Source organism: Typopeltis vanoorti, chromosome 2 (genome assembly GCF_054136105.1).
Source record: "Typopeltis vanoorti isolate ZY-2024b chromosome 2, IOZ_Tvanoo_1.0, whole genome shotgun sequence".
NCBI lineage: Eukaryota > Metazoa > Arthropoda > Arachnida > Uropygi > Thelyphonidae > Typopeltis > Typopeltis vanoorti.
The window spans coordinates 146,306,006-146,328,599 of NC_143550.1; the positions used below are offsets into that span (position 1 = coordinate 146,306,006).

Below are 22,594 nucleotides of genomic sequence, written 5' to 3' on the forward strand. Positions count from 1 at the left end.
TATTTGAAATCAAACTTAAACTTTAGCAACTTTAGAACTTTGGCAAAACAGTAACTAAGCAGATTAATACCAATCTTTATGGAGATAGGCCAATATTAGTTTTCAGGATTAAATTCAAACTGAATTGACCAATAATAATAAATAGATATTAAAAGATGTCACTTGGGTGTCTTTTAAAAGAATTTTAATTTATGAGAATTAGAAGATGATTTTATGGGTGTAATATATATAAAATAGATATCAAATTGTCATCTTGATCACCTTTGAAGTAATATCAAGATTTATATTATAATTGTTATTATCATTGTAGTAGTAAGCATATAAATGGCAGGTTGACACTTTTAATTTACTCTTAAACTGTCACTGAATAGCAAGAGTATCATGTCATTCCATATCAGCAGCAATGCTTTGGAACTGATTAATGCTAATATTTGTTATAATATTAGGTTGCAAGATAGAAACATATTGGTTATTAAATTGGGCCTTAATTTAAAGAGAAATGACCACACTCAGGAGTGATCAGTTTCATTTATAAAATTATTTTATCCAGTTAGAATATCTTAATTGATACCTTTTGAATATATAAAAATTATTATTATTATTATTATTATTAGTCTTGGTTGAGTGGTGCATACAGAGAGTGACTTATTATAGACAAATGAGACATCTTCATGTTAAAACTAGTGCTGTTAATCATAAACATGTACTTTAATATAAAGATAACCAAAATAATGCATTGTAAAGAGAAGAAACTGTGCAGTTAAAAACAAGAATGGAAATGTGAATTTAATGTGCAACATTTCCATGTTGTTATAAGTTCAGCCAGCTGCCATAGTGCAATTGGAAGAATAGCAGAACATTGCGCTCTTAGAGTGGAAAAGACCTGGGTTCAATTCCGTCATGATGAGGGGAATTCTTATATGGGCTTTTTCAGTTGAAGGTGAGTTAGCCAATCTCATACGTTGATAACAGGGTTTTTTCTCCGAGAAACTCGGGTTTTTCATTCCCGTGTACAGACAATTCAGCCTTCAGAACACACGCAATTTACAGACAAAAAAATACTGTTGTTGGAGAGGATGGGCGATAGATGGCATTGATGATATTAGTGTTATAGTTGGAGAATTGAGTAGTAGTGGAGATGATGAGATGTATTTAGCGAAGTAGAGTAGTGTGCCCTCCCATGATGAGTCCTTGGACTCCCTGGAGGTGTCACGTAATAATAATAATAATAATTTTGGGAGCCTGTGTAGCTCAGTAGAAGTGGTGTTTTCACTCTACAGTGCTTGATCGCATAACAAAAGACTTCGGTTTGAATCTAGTCGCCGACTAGAGAAACATTTTCTAAGACTTTTTCTCGACCGGTTCCCGTGTTAGTTGATCTCTGGCATGGGCAAGCTGGTTTTTTCTCACAGAAACTCAGGTTTTTTGTCCCATAAACTCAAGAAAATCAGCCGTCGAACCCACACTATTTTCAGACATTAAAAATATTGTGCTAGGGTTAGGGACCACAAGATGGCAGCACTTGCTAGCTGCCATCTTTACTGTGTACCGATTAATTAGTGAAGTAGAGTAGACATGAAAGTGGAAGCCTTGGGCCAGCTATCTTTGATTGGTTACCAGTGGAGATTGAACTGCCCACTCAGTCTCCAAAAGTTAGATAGGACTAAAACGGCCTTGCCTACTCCCTATACGGGAGCAAAAAAGGCATTAGCTGATATATATATATATATATATATTTATTATAATAATAATAATTATTATTATTATTATTACGTGACACCTCCAAGGAGTCCAAAGACTCATCGAGGGAGGGCACCTACTCTACAGCTCTCTGTCTCCACCACTCAATCCAACTACAACTAACTGCAACTACACCAATGCCATCTACTGCCCACTACAGATACTAGTATTTCCACAGACAACCACAAACATCCATGTCCACGGCGGGATTTGAACCCGCAGTCTTTTGGCTGGAGAGTGGACATGCTAACCACTCGGCCAACCAGGCCAGCAATAATAATATTTTCTTCAGAGATCAGCATCTTTAGTAGCAAAAGGAGAGTTTGTATGAACAGCTGGTTAGAATATGAATTCTATACGTCAGTTTACAGTCGGTAAATGCAGGCAAAGTAATAGGAGTAAGAGGAACAAATCAGTGTACTTGCATTTGCAGTGGAAGTGATGTTGTATCAAATGAAATATGTCAGCTTATATATATATATATAAATACATACAAATTCTGTTCATCCTAATCGCATCTGGTGCTCCTTGATGCTACTTGTTGAATTACAACTGATGTTAATGAAAAAGTTGTTCTCTTCTTATAATCAGTCTATCAAATGATTAATGTGAGTAGGCAGTTAAGTGGAGTTAATAGTTCAGTGTTTGCAAAGTATTAATAATGATATATCATAAAATGATATATCTTCATGAAAAAAGAAGATATTAGGATGGATCTTGGCATTGTTTCCTTGAAAAATGTGTGAGCAGACTAATCTAAGGTGATATGTTATTTAAACAGAATGAAAGAAAAAAATTAACTAGCAGGTTTCATGCCAGGATGCATGGAAAAAGATCTATTGGAAAACAAGACATGGGTGGAACGATGCAGTTAGAAATGCGTTAGAAGACCAAAATAGAAGACATGACAATATTGAAGTCCTAACAGGTAACAGTTTAATCTAGAAGAAAATTGTTGACAAGAAGTTCCTGTGAGAGTACGTATCAGGAATTTGATAATGATGACCATAATGATTTTGGGATTTAGCCACCCAAATTGTATTCTGTAGTAGCTTAAACGAAAACAAATGATGGCACAACAAGATGAAATTTCATTGCACCTAGGGCATAGTTTGGCTAAATAAAGTCAAATATTGGAACAAACTCCAACTTAACATATTCAGCATTTAAGATACACACTAAAATGCAAGAAGTATACAGAAAAGAAGTAGAACTGCAGAAGAATTAGAGAAGTACCACACTGACATAAAAGACTCATATAGGAGGTCCTTTTGTCATACACACAGCTCATCATACAGCGCCTTAAACACACTCAAATTCTCTGCAGACACCACTTTCAGGCAAGGCATTCCAGTCATTCACAACTTTGCATACAAAAAACCTGCTTCTCACTCTCCTGCTCACACCTTCCTTATACAGCTTCCAAGGATATCCAATGGTTCTCCCCCTGATCTCCACTGTTTGCTATAAAACTTCTCCAACATTGATCCTATAACAACCCCTTACTAACTTGTAGGTCTCCATCATATCAGCCCTCTTCCTGCTATCCACTAGACTCTGTAAATTGCATCTTCTCAACCTATCCTCATATTCGACATTCCAGAGATCAGAAACCACCTTAGTAAGTCGTCTCTGGACCCTTTCCAACATCTCTTCGTCTTTTTGAAAATCAGGTGACCAAATCTGTGCGCAGAAGTTCACGTGTGGCCTAACCAAAGCCTTATACAATGGAACAAGAATCTCCCTACTTCTACACATCAGTGTCCTCTGCATCATTCCCAGAATTCTTTGTGTTGTCCTCACAATTTTGGCAATATGTCCCCTAAATTTCAGATCCTTATCCACTATCGCCCCAAGATCTCTTATTTCCTCCACCTCCAACAATATATCCCAAACCAAGCATAAATTCTACATCCCATCTGTTTCCCGAATTTTAAAACCTTACATTTTGCAACATTGAACTTGTATCCCCATTTCCATGCCCATTCGCTCAATTTATTCAAGTCTTCTTGTAAGGCCACAACATCTTCTCTACTCTTCATAGTTCATCACAACTTTGCATCGTCTGCAAACAACTGAATATTCCCATCAAAATCTTCACTGATATCATTAACATACAAGTTAAACAGCAATTCCTAAAACAGACTCCTGAGGCACACCACTAGTAACTTTCCTTTTCCTGGATATTGCTCCCCCATAAACAATTTGTTGATACCTATCAGATAGCCAATCTGCGATTATTGTTATTATTATGTAAACACCTCCAAGGAGTCCAAAGACTCATCAAAGGATTCAATGGAGTGATCCAATGCACTAATCTAATATCTGCACTAGTTTGATCAACTTATCATGCAGTAATCTATCAAAAGCCTTTGCGAAATCTAAGCACACTCAGGGCCACCCCTAGGAATTTTGCCACCCTGTGCAGTAGCATATTTTTCCACTCCACCCCCTTATTTTTCGTATAGTTTCTGCCAATTTTGCCACGCCGTGCAAATGCACGTTTTGCACCGTCGGTAGAACCGCCCTGAGCATACTACCATGTATCCCTCTCCTTTGTCCAAGGAAACCATCCTTATTGTAATAAGTAAGTAGATTACTAAAACATGTGATTATTATTATCAAATTTTAACCTTATTATTATCAATATTACCCTTTAGCAAATCCATCAAAGATAATACCATTGTTGTCAACCCTCTTCTGGATCCTAGTTCTCACCAGCTTCTTCAACAACTTAACCACAACACCTGACACAGAGATAGGCCTATAATTTGATACCTGAGTTATATCACCTTCCTTATGAAGCGGCACAGTCTTGCCCTCCTTCCACTCCTTTGGAACTTGATGCAAGACTCATTAAAAAAATATGTCAAGGCAGATGTCAGCTCCCTCGTACATTCGTTCAGAATATGTGGTGATATATTATCAAGTCCCACGGCCTTATTAACATCAAATTTGCTCAATTCCCCATACACCTCTTGCTCACTTACAGTCAGTCTCTCCTCCCATCATCAACTACTCTCCATGATGTCACATTCACAAGAATGAAAGACCTTTGAACTGTTCATTAAGTATCTCCACTATATCTAAGCATTTAGATTTATCTTAATTTTGTGTAGTATCATGTAGCTTGTGTCCTGTACAGACGTATGTTTTCCTGATGATGATGACCTTCATACAGAGGTTGAAACGTCGAGTTATTTTTCATAATTATAAGTAATTACTCCAACACATTTTATTATCTCCATAAATTCTTCATTATGAATTTATTAAGATTCTGTCATATGTCACATATACATATGGCAGAATCCTAATTTCAAATCCATTCAAGGTCATTAATCATATCCTTTTAATCATGAAAGTCACTCTGCCCATCTGCTAACTGTGCACCATTTCTCCTCCATAATCTATGCATAGATCATTTACAGTTATGGCCTCTCATTTCAGTAAACTCCATAACATGGCAACACTGTTAAAAATATTATATTCTCCGTCTCTTTTGTTTTGCTTCTACCAATAACATTGGAGACATTGGAGAGGGTCCAGAGATGAGTGACTAAGACAATATCAGGAGTTTGGAATGCTGGTTATGGAGAGAGGTTGAAGAGACATGGATTGCAGAGTTTTGTGGATAGAAGGAAAAGAGGTGATATGATAGAGAAGTTTAAGTTAGTGAGAGGATATTATTACACCCTCCATGAGTCTGTCGACTCTATGGAGGGTGTAATAAGGAGCGGTTTCTTTGCATGGAGGGTGGTTGAACCATGGAATGCATTGACTGATGGAGTGGTGAGAGCGAGAACGGTCAATGAGTTTAAGGAGTGGTATGATAGACTCTGTGTATCTTAGGGGGGGGGACTCCCCCTTGATGAGTCTTGACAGACTTTACATTCTTAGGAAGGACCTCCCACGATGAGTCTTTTGACTCCATGGACGCCTGAATAATAATAATAATAATAATAATAATAATAATAATAACTCTTTCATATCCCCTCTCACTCTCTTATTACATAATTTTATGTTTATTTATTTTTTTAATACACATGACGTCTGTTGTGTGTATGTGTGTGCTGAATATGTGAAAATAATTTAGGCAGTTATTAAACAAATAATCATGCTTATTTATTTATTTTTAGGCTGGTGTTGTAACACAATCTCAGATTTTGTGTCAACCACAGTGCCGCAGACCCCTTCCTCCAGGTCCAGGTGAATGCTGTCCATCATGCCCTGGTATAGTTCTTATTTACAGCGTTGATTACTGATTAAAACTTAAAGTTACTTTATTATAGGAAAAAAAAAATATTGCAGCATTAAAACATATATATATATATATATATATATGTTTTAATGCTGCAATATATATATATGTAATTAATTTTTTAACTTGGGGATACCGTATATTAGGGTTACCAAGTAATTTTATAAGCTTGGTTATTTAACTCCTAATCCCAAGTATGCAAACAATTAAGTTTGCGCCTGAAACATAGTTCAAGTCTAAAGATGGTACAACACCAGGGCAACTCATTGTAAAGGTGGGTAAAGCTCTGATTACTATTCTTAGTATTTTCCCATAATGTAAAGTACATCTCACTAAAAGATGTATACTGCAATACATTATGGGTGGGGTCACTACCCAGACCGGTTTCAACCTTTTTTATAAAATTACTTGGTAACCCTAATATACAGTATCCCCAAGTTAAAAAATTAATTACATCTATATCTCCTCCAGAGATTCTTATTAAAAATAAAAACACCTTGCAGCAACTTCTATAGGTAAAGTTGATAAGGCTCTGTATTACTAAAACCTTAGTAGGAGACGCTGTGATTATTATTATTACCCTTGGAGGGTAATGGATGGCAATGCTGTAGCCAGTGAAGTTCTAACTGAGGCTCGGCTATTGCTGTTACCCTCCTGCCATGATCAGAGCTTTAATAGCTCAATAACACTTTATCTCTACACTGTCCTCTACAGATAACGGGAAATATGAAAAGCATTCTTGCTTCGCCCCCTTAAGCCAGTCCACTATAAACCTTGGTATTTAGGGTCTAGCTACTCACTGAGGAGACCTCAAAAAAGGTTGAAACCGGTCTGGGTAGTGACCCCACCCATAATGTATTGCAGTATACATCTTTTAGTGAGATGTGCTTTACATTATGGGAAAATACTAAGAATAGTGATCAGAGCTTTACCCGCCTTTACAATGAGTTGCCCTGGTGTTGTACCATCTTTAGACTTGAACTATGTTTCAGGCACAAACTTAATTGTTTGCATACTTGGGATTAGGAGTTAAATAACCAAGCTTATAAAATTACTTGGTAACTCTAATATAAAATTACTTGGTAAACCTATATATATATATATATGAAGAAAGAAGAGAGAGAGAGAGAGAGAGAGATTACATATAGATCAGACTGGGAATATTTCTGCTTAGAAATGAAATAAGTCTTGTCTTCATTTTAAATGTTGGATTGAGTGATCTATTTAGAGTTCAGTGGTTCATTGTGAGAAATCTGGTATGACTCCTGAATCGGCTTATGAAATTTTGCTTTAAGTGTATATTTTATTTAGTATATTTTATAGTAATATTTTATTTTATATGTTAAACAAATATGTTTAATAACTTGTTTAACCACACTCAGCTTTCCATGCTGGATGAAATATAATTGAAATAAAATGAGATTTTATTTTATTTTCCATTTTATTTCAGTGATATCTCAATGGTATTTCATTTCCAACAGTACACTATCCATCCATATTTTGCATGACAAACACATCATGGCAGTAGAGTAGTTAATGATTATTTACTACATAGATAATAGTTATTAAAATGATTAAGACAGAATTCCAATATTTTGTCTCATTCACTGGACATCAACAAGATATGACAAGGATGCCAAAATCATGCCAACATTTGTCTTATTTGTGCCCTCTAGAGTGGTCATGTTGACTGGTAACGTTTTTTTTTTTTTTGCCTAAAGATGATAAATTAAAGATGCCAAGAAATAATTATATTCTTGGACACAAGATCGGTAAGCTTAACTATCACATGTACAAGATGTTATTCAGTTATTCATAGGTTCCATTCAAATAGTGATGTATTCAGGCTATTTTGCTTGGTCTAAAAAAAATTTACCTCCAAATCAAATATAAAATCTATAGTAAAGCTTTCAAAAGTCAGGCTATCAGTGGTCAAAAAAAAAAATAATAAAAATAAAAAAAAATCAATAAACCCTAATTTAATCAACTTAAACAACAACAAAAACTCATAGTTAGTAGTATAATCAAAAATTAAATCAATATTATTAGTTTTTTTTTTTTTTTCATTTTATATCTGGCATGCCCATATAGAGATGGCAAACCCCCCCCCCCAGTTACATTTCTTTTTCAGTATATGTTCATTAATATGTAATCTTTATGTTTCTTCCTTAGGATGCTAATCTAATATGACTTTAATATATTCAAATATATTCAAGTTACATTAAAAAATTTAAGAAATACTTAACTTAAGACTTTTCTTTTTTTCTTGTGTTTTCTCTCCATGTGAAATTGTGCGCATCTTTATGTTGAAACATAGTGTCAGTGATGACTATGTCTCAGTCTATGTCTATGTCTCAGTCCATGTCCTGAATAGAAATACAACAGACACTTATTATTACTATTAGCTCCTTCCCCCTTTCTTCAATTTTCTTAAAACATTATCAATGGATTGCAAGGGGATATTCAGTTGTTTGCAGATGATGTGAAGCTGGAAAGGGTTATCAGTAATAGTGCAGAAGCGGCAGCCTTGCAAGAGGATTTGAATAAACTAGACAGATGGGCAAATGAATGGGGGGTATCAGTTTAATGCAGCAAAATGTAAAGTCTTGAAGTTTGGGATCCATCGATGGGAGGATGCATACTCGATTGGAGGAGCTATACTAGAGGAAGTAGGGGAGACGAGATCTGGGGGTGATGATTAATAGAAAACTGAAATTCAGGGAGCATATTGCGAAGGTGGTGAAGGTAACCCAGAGGACTGCTGCAATACTGAGAAGGACACTGACCCGCAGAGATAAAAGAGGCTGATGTTGTAACGCAATCTCAGATTTTGTGTCAACCACAATGCCGCAGACCCCTTCCTCCAGGTCCAGGTGAATGCTGTCCATCATGCCCTGGTATAGTTCTTATTTACACCACACTTAGACTATTGTTCTCAAATTTGGTCACCAGGATTTGAAGGGGATAAATTAACTGTGGAAAGGGTACAGAGGTGGATAACAAAGATTGTTTCAGTCGATCCTCGTAACTGACTTTACAATGTCAGTTACGAGGATCGACTGAGGTAATGTGGACTGCAGAGTTTGGTGGATAGAAGAAGGAGAGGTGATATGATCGAAACTTTTAAACTGTTGAGAGGCAGTTACAGGGTAGACATTGGGGAGTTCTTTCACTTGGTGGAACGGCAGAAGGAACGATGACAAGGATCATCCCTGGGAGTTACAAAAGGAAGCTGTGAGCAAGAGGGTGAGGAGTGGTTTCTTTGCGTGGAGAATGGTTGAACCGTGGAATGCATTGCCTGAGAGAGTGGTTAGAGCAAGAACAGTCAATGAGTTCAAGGAGTGGTATGATAGACTTTGTGTTTCCTAAGAAGGACCTCCCACAATGAGTCTTTTGACTCCATGGAGGCCTGAATAATAATAATAATAATAATAATAATTATATGTACCTGGGATTCATTTCTTACTCTGCTATTTAGATCTCCAACAAGGATCAACCTTTTCATTTCCTTTATGTCAGTTGCTTTCTCTGATGATTCAACATATCCTCCACTTTTCTTTACTGGAACCTTTTGTGGGATCCAAGTACAAGTGAGTTCATTGTCCAGTTCCCCATTTTGAAACTTATCCATATAACTATACTTAAAAGTGCCTGCCAATGGAGAAGTTTATCTTCATGTTTGTTGTTGAATGCTATCAATAATCTTTCTTTTCCTGATCAGTTTGTCTGAATATACAACGGAGGTCTTGTTTAACTGGGCAGCACCCCATCTGGTACAAAAACTTATTATTATTATTATTATTACCCCAAGACCTCGTGGAGTCAAAGACTCATCTGGATTAAGTTGTACTATCATGTTTATTTCTGTTTTAAGCCAATACGGAATGCAGTTTGGTCAGTTAAGGTCCCAAATTGCTAGCCTATCCTCATTTGTCTCTATCCAATGGGTACCTACTAATGAGGAGCACCATATAAAGGTGATGATTGGACATTAGATCAGAAGCCCATCAGTTCTCCACATTTCTTAAAGGCTATGTGAAGGTCTCCTCCCAGTTATCTGGCTTTGATCCTTAAGTGATCCCCATAACAATATCAATAGCACTATTTATGTCATGGGACTACTTCCCTTTCCTTTCACTCTTTATGTTCTGTTACTGTTGCAAGGTGCATATTTAAATACTCAAGTTAAGGGTGCCATTTAACTCCTTCATACACTACCTTAATATGTGGAGTGATATTGTATCCCTTTCCATAGCTTTATGAACATCTTGCTTACTTAACACGTTCACTGCCATGCTACTTCGGCATAGTCTGTTCCCATACGCCGAGCAATTTCACTTCTTCAAGGTCAGTACGGTAATCTCGTTGCCTGTGGTAAGCGTCATACGAGTATACTCGTAGTTGGCTTGTGCAGAGCATATACCATCTATGAGAATACACAGTTTTGATGCTAGCTCCACAAGCCAAGCATTTTCACTTCTTCAAGGTCAGTACAGTAATCTCGTTGCCGGCAGTAAGCGTCATACGAGTATACTTGTAGCTGGCTTGTGTAGCTGGTTTACCAACTATGAGTATACTCATAGTTGGCAGCGAATGTGTTAATGTTCAAAACAGTTTAATTAGTTTCTAGTCTCTTTGAATCTCTACTCTTATGTTCTATGTTATTTCTTTCCTACAGCATGAAATCTGGAAAAATATTCAGAGCACTTCTAGATTTTAACTGATTCTACATGTGCACTGATTGCTAGCAGTTATAGTCAATCTTTCATATCCACCTTGTCTTTTAATAGCAACATAATCATAGACTTCCATAAATTTGTATTTGGCTTCTTCTGAAAATCTCTTTTCATATCATGTAGCGAGTGATGTAAAACGTTCCTAATTTTATATAGTTTTTTTTCCATTTTAATTATTATTATTATCATTATTATTATTATCCTATGACCCGATGGAGAAAAAGACTCATCTAGGACTTTGTCATACACACAGTGCATCATACCCTGCCTTAAATACATTCATATTCTCTGCAGATACCACACTCTCAGGCAATGAATTCCAATAATTTAAAACTCTCTATGCAAAAAAATCTGTTTCTCACTCCGTTATTCACACTCTTCTTATACAGCTTTGAGGAATGACCTCTTATTCTCCCCCAATCTCCCACCATTTTATGAAAAACCTCTTCAACATTAATCCTATAGCAACCCCTTACCAACTTGTACGTCTCAATCATATCATCCCCTCTTCCTCCAATCCACTAGACTCTGTAAATTGCATCTTCTCAACCTTTCTTCATATTCAATATTCATAAAAATTCAGATATCAGAAACTAGTCAATTGCCTCTGGGCCATTTCCAACATCTCTTTGTCCTTTTGAAAACCAGGTGAAATCTATGCACAGTAGTCCATATATGGCTTAATCAAGGCCTTATACAATGGAATCAGAATCTCCTTACATCTGTAAGTCAGCATTCTGCATCATTCCCAGAATTTGTTGCATTGTCCTCACAATTTTGGTAATGTGTCCTCTAAATTTTAGATCCTTTTCCACCATCATCCCAAAATCTCTTATTTCCTCCACCTCAAACAATATATCCCCACCAAGCATAAATTCTATCCTATCTTTGTTTCATAAATTTTAAAACCATAAATTTTGCAACATTGAACTGGATCCCCAATCCCATGCCCATTCACTCAATCTCTTGCAAGACCACAACATCTTTTCTACTCTTCATAGTTCGTCATAACTTTGCATCAACTGCAAATAACTGAATATCCCCATCCAAAGCTTTGTCAATATCATTAACATACAGGTTAAACAGCAATGGCCCTAAAAACAGACCACTGATGCACACCACTAGTGAATTTCCTCTTCTGGGATATTGCTTCTCCATACAACTTGCTGATATCTATCACATAGCAAATTTCCAATCTATTTCCAATAGCCAATTTATCATATCCATCAAAGATAATACCACTGTTGTCAATCCAATTCTGGATTCTGGTTTCCACTAGCCTCTCCATTGCTTTAACTGCTCTAGTTTGACTATCAACTTATCATGCAGTAATCTATCAAAAGCTTTTGCAAAATCTAAGTATATTACTGTGTATCCATCTTCTTTGTCCAATAAAGCCATCACCTTATTGACATCACCCATATAACAACTGACACAGATAGACTTATAATTTGATGCTTAAGTTCTGTCACCTCCACTATGAAGTGACACAAATTGATTTTGAATCAATATTGTGATTAAAAATGCATATTCATTTATCATTAAAAGTCTGGTAGCATCTATTTCTGGCATTTTTGTAAATTAATGGTCATAACTCATACTGCCACTATCGATCATTATGCATATGTAATTCACAATCTTTTGTTTTCAACAGTCTTTTGATTCCTAAATAACAAGTTAAGAAAGGGGTGGGGGATATAGAAGAATGAATTGACTCTATTTTAAAGAAAGTTAAGAATATGAAGCAAATTCAGGTAACTAAAGGTAACTGAACACAAGAAGGATTTTTTTTCTGATTTACTCAGGAATTTGAATTTAGGTAATATATGAATATAAATATTTATTCAGGATAAATATTTATTAGGCCGGCATGGCTGGCCAAGTGGTTAGTGTATCTGCTCTCCAGCCAAAAGGCTGTGGATTCAAATCCTACTGTGGGCATGGATGTTTGTGATTGTCTGTGGAAATACTAGTGGTGGGCGGTAGATAACGTTGGTGTAGTTGCGGTTAGTTGTAGTTGGTGGAGACAGAGAGCTGTAGAGTAAGTGCCCTCCCTCGATGAGTCTTTGGACTCTATGGATGTGTCATCTAATAATAATAATAATTTTTGTAGTTCAGTTCAGTCTGTGAATGATATTCTACTAAATTATTCTATTTGCCTTTGTCAACTAATTGTTTGTAAGTTAAAGTTTTATAGAATATTTTCCTCAAGAACCTGTATTTGCATAAGTTACCATGTTTGTGATTGTCTGTGGAAATACTAGTGGTGGGCGGTAGATAACGTTGGTGTAGTTGCGGTTAGTTGTAGTTGGTGGAGACAGAGAGCTGTAGAGTAAGTGCCCTCCCTCGATGAGTCTTTGGACTCTATGGATGTGTCATCTAATAATAATAATAATTTTTGTAGTTCAGTTCAGTCTGTGAATGATATTCTACTAAATTATTCTATTTGCCTTTGTCAACTAGTTGTTTGTAAGTTAAAGTTTTATAGAATATTTTCCTCAAGAACCTGTATTTGCATAAGTTACCATACTTTGCTGGTATAAATTATGCAAATTTGTAAATAATTTCTGTTTACTGTGATTATTTTATGTGTTGCCAATTCTTTAGAAAAGTTCTGATATGTTAGTTATGTACTTTTGTATACTGTACTCTGTAATCCTTTGGGATTCCTGTGAATATACATCCTTCTTTTGAATGAACTGAACTTTTATTTAACATTGCCTCTTGATTGCTGATGTTCTAAGAATAAAGAAGATAAAAATACCTTTTCCTTAGTTAAGCAAGAGGAAGCATGTATCTGATATTTATTCATTATATGGAATATTCACAGTGGCGGCCCATACATAAGCACTGCGACTCTGCAGCACCTCCAAGGAAAAAATGAAAAAATTAAATTTTGTCTGTGTTTATAAATAATAACAATGTTTACAACATTATACAGTACAACATGTTAAATGTTACAGCTTATGTTTTGACATTGATTGAATAGTTAATAATTGGAATTGCTTTAGATTACGAAACAAATGCACTGCGATCTATTATTATTATTATTATTACGGGTATCTCCATAAAGTCAGTAGACTCATCGCGGGAGACCCAAACTAGCAAAACAATATCTGTCATATCTCTTCTTGAATTCATTTACAGACAAAGAGCTCACAACTAAGTCAGACAATGAATTCCACCCATTCACCACCCTCCAGGCAAAGAAACCTTGTTCTGACACCCTTGTTAACCACACTCTTCTTTAATTTCCAGGGATGACCTCTTGTTCTTCCATCACTATCACACAGCTGAAATATTTCTCCTGCATCAATCCTATAAAAACCTTTCAGTAATTTAAATGTTTCTATCATATCCCCTCTTCTCTGCCTGTCAACCAACCTCTGCAATCCACAAACTCTCAATCTATCAATGTAGGGAGCATTTTTTATATCTAGCATCGATATTCGTTTGCTGTCGTTGCACGTTATGTCATTAAATACACTGCCGCTTGGGCAGTGTATCTTATGCCTGCACTCATTATTTCTGTGAGATATGAAACGTTCATTATTGGCGCATGTTCGTGGTGAACTATTTTTTTGTAAATCTTATTTTATTTTGTTAAAATAACATATAATTAATACAATTAATTATATGTTATATAGCTAGACCAATTAATACACTCTGGTATTAATTGGTCTAGCTACTCACTGATGAAGCCTCAAAAAAAGCTGAAACCGGTCTGGGTAGTGACCTTCCACCATAATGTAATAACAGCATACATTTCCTAGGAAATGTGTTTTTACATTATGGGAAATACCTCAGAATAGCGATCAGAACTTCACCACCTTTGCTACGAGTTGTCCGGTATTGTACTAAGTACTAGGGTCACTTGCATTAGCTCACGCTAGTGGTCGCCAATACTTTATAGTTTACTATATTCGGCAAGAAACTCTCTGATTCCAATCTTTGAGTTTCTTATTCGGTTTTAAAACAATGTGGGATTTAATAACTCCTTAATTTAAATAACATATAATTATTTATTTATTATAGATACAAGGCTGAATTATGACAAGTGTTACTGTTGAAAATATGAAAAGAATTATATTTTTTTAATTATCATTACACAAAATATTTTTAATAAAGCAATTTTTAATATGTAAATTTATTTATTAATAAATTCGTTACTGATTAGGAAAAAAAAGTGTTTTTTTTTTTAATTTTTTTTTTATATACAGCACCCCACTTAAAATTTTCACTGGCCGCCACTGAATATTCATCAATTCATTTTTTTGCTTGTTTATGTCTTTATAGACTATGAACAAGACATGTCAAGGAGCTCTACATATAAATAATGGTTTGCCTTTTATTTGTTTTTAGGTTTATAACTTATGTGTGAAAGTGTGAGAAAGATTAATATTCAGTCTACATATATTAGTAACGCTAAAAACTTGCTTAAAATTATAAATACATCATATAGATGGATTTATTGGCACAGATTATAATATATTTGAATGATATCTGTTTCATTTGTATTTTTAAAAAGTTAAATTTTTAAGAGATCAGGCCTCATATGGATTATTGTGTATAGATTTGTTCACTGGATTTTCATGGTGATGAGGATATGTCGAAACTAGTCTGGGTAGTGGCCCTTCCCTTAATGCATAACATTATACATATCCACAAGGAGATGTGCTTTGCATTATGGGAGATACTGAGATAGGAGTGTTGGTAGCTTGCTCCACCTTTGCAAGGAGTCGCCCAGTGTTGTACCACTTTATCCCAGTCCTGAAGATACTTTCAGGTGCAAACTTTATTTGCACACACTTGGATAAGGGATTAAACAAAAATTATTACTGACTAATAATGCTGTGTCACCTGTATACATGGCCATGATGGATGTCATTGGGTTGTGCAGGATATCAGACATGTATACAGAGAATAGCAATGGAGCCAGTAGTGATCCCTGTGGCACTCCGGCCAAGATGGGTCGCTGAGATGAGGTAGTGCCGTTAATCTTGACTTGCTTGGTCCTGTTTTGCAGATATGAACTAACTAAATGTGTCAATTTCATTCAGATACCAGCTGAGATAAATTTATGTAGCAATCCCAAGTGCCATATTTTGTCAAATGCTTTGGATAGGTCAAGGAAAACAGCTCCCGTGTATTGGCGCCAGTTGTAGTTGGCAGTAATGTATTCCACAATTCTGTGGATTTGGTGAGTAGTACTATGGTATTGCAGAAAGCTGAACTGCTGTTTAGGAAGGATGTCTAGTTCATTTATTGAGGCTTGAAGACGTGCGAGGATGACCTTCTCTGCTATCTTGCCTAGGTTGGAGATGAGACTGATTGGACGATAATTTTGAGGCAAGTGAGGATCCTTGCCAGGCTTATGTATAGGAATTACATCGGCCAGTTTCCAGGTGGAAGGAAAATAGTGAAGACTTAGGATTGCATTTATAATTATGGTCAGGTGTACTACTGCTTTTCGGGTTTGATCACTCAATTAGTAATGCTGTCTTTTTGTTCTTTAATTTTTTAATAATGTCATATATCTCAGCAGGTGATGTTGGTGCAATATGGTCAGTGCTGGTGTCAGGAAGTTTGAATGAGTGTCTGACCTTGCTGTGAATCTTATATATGTGGTCAAAGTCAAGGTTTTCATACGAAGGCCTGCATTGCTCCTCCAAATTGTTTGCTATAATTTCTACTTTGTCTACATCTGTGTGAGCAAGGCCCTGGTCAGAGAATATTGGGGAAAGGAATCTGTCTTTGTTTCTGATATTTTTCAGTAGTCCCCAGATGGAGTGATCAGTAGGTGAAATGGAGGCTAACTTTTCTTCCCATACTTGGTCTCTATGAGCTTTGAGTTCTTACTGCCCCATTTAATCTGTTTTATCTTGTGGTGCACATGTGTTATTATTATTATTATTATTATATTATTCTTCCGGGCAACTCCAAGGAGTCGACAGACTCATCAAGGGAGGCCCTAACATCATGTCAAGAACAACTATTCCACATTCACACGGTATCTATCATACCTTGCCTTGAACTCATTCACGGTCATAGCACCCACAACAGACTCTGGAAGCTTATTCCACTCATTCACTACTCTCCAAGTAAAAAACCTAGCTCTAACACTCTTGTCAACCACACTCTTGCCCAGCTTCCATTCATGGCCCCTAGTCCTCCCACCACCAGTCAAATTTTCAAAAATATCTTCTGGATCAATCTTATAGAAACCCTTCAGTAATTTGAATGTCTCAATCATATCACCCCTCCTTCGCCTATCGACCAATTTCTGCAACCCACAAATCTTCAACTTATTCTCATAAGGTTCATCCCACAGACCTGCTATCATCTTGGTCACTCGTCTCCGGATCCTCTCCACTTCCTCCCCATCACGAAGAAACCCTGGTGCCCATAACTGGGCACAGTAGTCCAGATGGGGTCTTATCAAGGCTGGATACAGAGGAACAACAACTTGTTTGTCTCTGCATGTTAAAGTATTTTTCAGAAGCCAAGTAATTTGGTGAGCTGTTTTAGTTACTTTTGCAATGTGCCCCCTAAACTTCAATTCCCTATCCACCAACACTCCCAAATCCCTGGCCTCATCAATCTCCTGGAGTGCGGTTCCACCAATGTGATATACTGCTGCTATTCTTTTCACCCTAAAGTGCATAACCTTACACTTTGGCACATTAAATTGACATCCATTTTTCCTAGCCCAGTCCTCCAAACTATCCAAATCATCCTGTAAAATTTTGACATCCTGTGCACTCATAATTGCTCTACCCAACTTTGCATCATCAGCAAACAAGTGAACACTTCCTCTCAAATCCTTTCCTATATCATTGATGAACAAATTGAAAAGCAGTGGTCCAAGAACAGAGCCCTTTGGCACTCCACTAGTCACAAGCCGTCTTTTAGACTCCACTCCTGAATAAACTACTCTCTGGTATCTCTCCTTCAACCGCCCTCCTATCAAAATCTTTTACAGAATCTTTTCCTAGCTCTGTTTTTGTCTCTGATCAAGTTCATGATGTCTTCAGGCAAACGATCTGGCTTGCGGGCAGATTTGTAGGAGGTAGCCACCGTTATAGCAAAATTAATTTGTTGTGTGAGATTTGTAACTGCAGTTTCTACTTCTTCTTTTGTGCATATGTGAGGAACAGGTTTAATATAATCCTTGAGTGCTGTTGACAGTCTTTCCCATGCTATGTAGGAGTGAGAAGGAAGAGACAGGTATTCTTGTTTTCCCAGCTGTAGTAGAATTGGGTTGTGATCAGATGATAGTTCATCCATACATATAATGCTGTATTGAAGTTTGATATCCTGCAGGATAGCTATATCGAGGAGGTCAGCAGTGCCAAACGTACTGAGATGAGTTGGTTCGGTGGGGCCTACCTCAACAGCATTGTTTGATCCTAAGTAACTGGAAAGGATGCAACCATTCTTGTTGGTGGTTGTGCAATTCCACGCAGGGTGCTTGGAGTTCAGATCCCTGGCTATAATGGTAGGCTCTCTGACGCATAAGATGGCATTTAGGTCAGAGTGTAGTAGAGATTTTGGGGGAGGGTTGTAAGCTGAGTAGATTTTCAATCTGCCAGCGGAGCTGGTGACTACTTCCACGCTTATGATCTCAAGGTTAGTGGTTGAAGGGTTGCTCACAGAGTGGTGCTTAATGTAATTTTTAATGAAGATGGTTGCCGCCGCCGCCTCTGTAGAGTAATCTATCATTTCTGTATAGGCGATAACCCCTTATTTTAGGATTGTCTGAGGGTCTTAAATGAGTTTCACTGATTAATATAACATCTGGTTGATACCTATATGTGAAATCTCGGAGTTACAGAATTTTTTTTTTGAGGCCATTTGCATTCCAAGCAATGATCTGAAGAGATGCTGGAATGAGTTTGTTACTATTCATTTATGAGAGCTGTGAGGATGACCTGTGTTTCACGAAGAAATCTTTTAGTGGAGGTTGCAGTAGGGTTTGACAGGCTGAAATCTTGTAGCATGTTTGCTAGTGAGGCCGTAATAACAGCTGTTAGATTTTTAGGTGCTATTGGTTGATTTTGTTTTGGTATTGTTCTATTTGTATGGGTCACATCGGCATAACTTCTTGTTTGCTTTTGGGTGTCTCTATTATTGGAGGTCTCCGACTGTGGCTGCTGAGTCTCTGGTTTTGATGCCTGGGCCTCTGGTGTTCTTATACTGTAGGAGGAGGGCTGATTGACTGCCTCCATCCATCTGTTCTTTGGATGCTGAGTACATCCTTTGTAGTTCGCAGGATTAGGGCCACCGCAGTTGACACATTTGGCCGAGGTGGTCCTCGGCTTTGTGCAGGTATTGGTTGGGTGGCTGTCCCCACATTTCAAACATCTATATTCCGCTCTACATAGATTCTGGGCATGGCCAAACTTTTGGCACCTGTGGCACTGCCCAGCAGATGATCTTTTCTGGAGTGGTTCTGGTGTGACGATGAGACCACAGACTGTTTTTAAGTTGTAGATATTTTTGTAAATTTTATGAATCTCTACTAGGACTAATGGCATGGGAGTCTTGTCTGCTTTGTACATTCTGCTAACCTTGACTGGAGGCAGATCCTGAGAATTAAGGTCAGCAGCTATTTCTGCAGTGTCAATGTCTTCACAGACACCACGAAGGACCACTTTTAAGTTTTTTTCCGAGCTGAGTGCAAAGGTATGATACTGGATGCCTCTATTGTCCAGTTCTTTGGTCAACCTTCTATAGTCTGTCACTGTTGCTGGCTGTATCTTTATGCCTTCATCCATGTTTTTGGCCTTAATGAAGCCAATGTGCAGATTCGACATTGTGGATCTTAAAGCTGCCCATTTCTGCTTTTCTCTAAGGATGATCGGAGGCACCATTTCTTTGGGAGAAATAGTGGCGTCCAAACCCTGAGCATCCTGTTCCATTTCGTTGTCTTTGTGCGGTTCTTCTGTTGTTCTTCACTTTTTGCATGCATACACTTCTACAAAGTCTGAAGGAGTAGAAGGCACCGATTCTAACTGATCTTCTGCGACAACGTCTGTGACACTTTCTGGGGGAAACGTGTCGTAAAGTTTCACTTTTTCCAGCCAATTGATGTTAAGTAGTTCACCTAGTCTTATAAATTCTCTATATACCTCCTTGAATATTGTCTCATTTAGCTGTTTTTCCATGACTATCAATGTGAAGTATCTAAAGTTGGAAAAAAAAAAAAAAAACATGCTTACCATGCAGTTGAAGCCTTATCGGCACTTATGCAGGACTCAGAATTTTTTGGGTAGGAGCACTGATATATAATGGCGTGGTGTTCAGGACACATTTACAACAAATATCACTTGCCGGTCACTCCACACAATCACCACCATTCAATACTCAATTCATTTCTCAACTCTTGCCTGACATCTTGAAAAGCTCAGTACTTACTTCCAAAAGCACATCATAAGAAAAACCTAATCCCTCTCCTTTTTTTTAACCTTTGACCTTTGTGGTTGGATAGATCTCAATCCCTTGGATTATAATCCCTTCATCTCTATGAAAAATGGCTTAAATTAATGAGAATTAATTGAGCACCTGGCTCACCCATTTTAGGGCAGTGTGGGAGCATCTGTACCGATGAGCAGAGCCACTTTCGGACGCTTGTGTTTCCACCTATCGTCTTCATCATAGTTAGATGACTTTCGAATGAGTTGATTGGGATGACTAGCTGCTTTGGTGAAATATGTAATGGCAGTATCACGGAGAAACATGTGAATATCAGGAAAGTCAGCATCTCAGTGGAGGAGAGTATTCCTGACAAACCACGGAGCACTGAATATCATACGGAGACATTTGTTCTGGATGACATGTAGCTTTTTGATGTTGCCAGGGGAGGTGTGACCCCAAGTCAGTGTGTGGTCATAGGTCAATGTGGGTTTAATGATTGCTTTATAGATTCGTAGTTTGTTTTCAGTGCTGACACGGCTTCTTCAGTTGAGAAGAGAGTAAAGTTGTATAATTATGGAGTTTGCCTTGCTGCAGGCATAATCGATGTAAGAGTTAAAGTTGAGGTGGTTATCTAGTTGAATACCTAAATATTTGGTGCTGGATTTCCATGGAATAGTTGTGTTGAAAAGTTTGACTTCTCCATAGTGGGATGCCTTCCGTCTTGTGAAGAGAATGGCAGTACTTTTGTCGGCATTCACAGCTATTCTCCATTTCCTGAGCCATTTTTCTAGGTTTGTTGCTGTGGTTTGTAAGCGCTGCGTAGCTAGGTTCGGCCTGAGAGATCTACTCAAAATTGCCATGTCATCCGCATAGCAAGCTGTGGTGGTTGATATCAGCAACGAAGATGTTAAAAAGCAGCGGAGAGAGAGCAACGAACCTTGAGGAACACCTGCAGTGATTCTTTTCAAAGAGGATTTGAGTCCTCTCAACTTGACCTGAAATTTCTGGTTTTTTAGAAAGGAGTCGATAAGTTTGATAAGGTAGAGCAGAACGTTGGCCATAAATAATTTATAGATGAGGCCTTTGTGCCAAACCTTATCAAAGGCTTTTGCTACATCCAGAAAAACAACTCCTGTATGTTGTCGCCAATTGAATCCAATAGTGATGAATTTGACCAGTCTGTGAACTTGTTGTGTAGTACTGTGCCCAGTTCGAAACCCAAACTGCTCTTTCGGTATTGTGTTGTTTTTGTTCACCACATCTTGAAGTCGATTGAGGATGATTTTTTCTGCAATTTTTTCCAAGCATGAAAGGAGACTGATGAGTCTGTAACTTTGCATTAACTGAGGCACTTTTCCTGGCTTATGAATGAGGATTATATCTGCTTGTTTACATCAGGTTGGAAAATAGTTTAGTCTGAGCATTGCATTTATAATGGCTACTAAATGCATGAGAGCTTTGTGTGGGAGGGCCTTACTTGTTTTGTTGGTAATTTCATCTGGGCCAGGGGCTTTTTTGTTGTTAAGCTTCCTAATGATTGAGTAGACCTCTTTAGGTGAGGTGGGACAGATATTTTCACAGCTACAAGGCTGCCGGAGTGCAGTACAGACTCGACGGTGTATTTTCTCTATGAAGACCAAATCCGCATGCGCATAATTAGGACAACACTGAAGTTGAAGCGCATCAGCGAGAGCTTCAGCTTTTTCATTGTCTCTGTAAACAAGGCCTCTTTCTCCGTGAATGGACTGGATATTGGAACGGTCTATACGGAGAGTTTTTTCCAACTTCCATAAGGAGTTATCTTCAGTTTTCAGGGTACAAAGTTTTCTTTCCCATTGTTTATTTCTGTGATCTTTTAGTGCATAGCGAAGTAAGTTTGATGCTCTGTTCAGCTCTTGGCGGTCTTGAGGAGATAGTGTGTTATTATTATTATTATTATTGTTCCGGGAAACTCCAAGGAGTCGACAGACTCATCGAGGGAGGCCCTAACATCATGTCTGGAACAACTACTCAACATTCACACAGTATCTATCATATCTTGCCTTGAACTCATTCATAGTCGTAGCACCCACAACAGACTCTGGAAGCTTATTCCACTCATTCACCGCTCTCCAAGTAAAAAACCTAGCTCTAACACCCTTGTCAACCACGCTCTTGCCCAGCTTCCATGCGTGGCCCCTAGTCCTCCCACCACCAGTCATATTTTCAAAAATATCTTCTGGATCGATCTTATAAAAACCCTTCAGTAATTTGAATGTCTCAATCATATCACCCCTCCTTCGCCTATCGTCCAATTTCTGCAACCCACAAATCCTCAACCTATTCTCATAAGGTTCATTCCACAGTCCTGCTATCATCTTGGTCACTCGTCTCTGGACCCTCTCCACTTCCTCTCCATCACGAAGAAACCCTGGTGCCCATAACTGGGGACAGAAGTCCAGAT

The 22,594-nt window shown here is 37.6% G+C and overlaps 1 protein-coding gene across 4 annotated transcripts in view; it reads left to right on the forward strand.

The window, feature by feature from the left end:
- The window catches only part of LOC150109505 (BMP-binding endothelial regulator protein-like), a 356,022-nt gene that overhangs the window by 97,396 nt on the left and 236,032 nt on the right, over positions 1 to 22,594 (forward strand). For all 4 annotated transcript variants that reach the window (XM_090408745.1, XM_090408720.1, XM_090408731.1 and 1 more), the window contains exon 5: positions 5,877 to 5,970. In XM_090408745.1, coding sequence (XP_090264871.1) covers positions 5,877 to 5,970 — 94 coding nt within the window. The remainder of the gene's footprint in view (positions 1 to 5,876; positions 5,971 to 22,594) is intronic.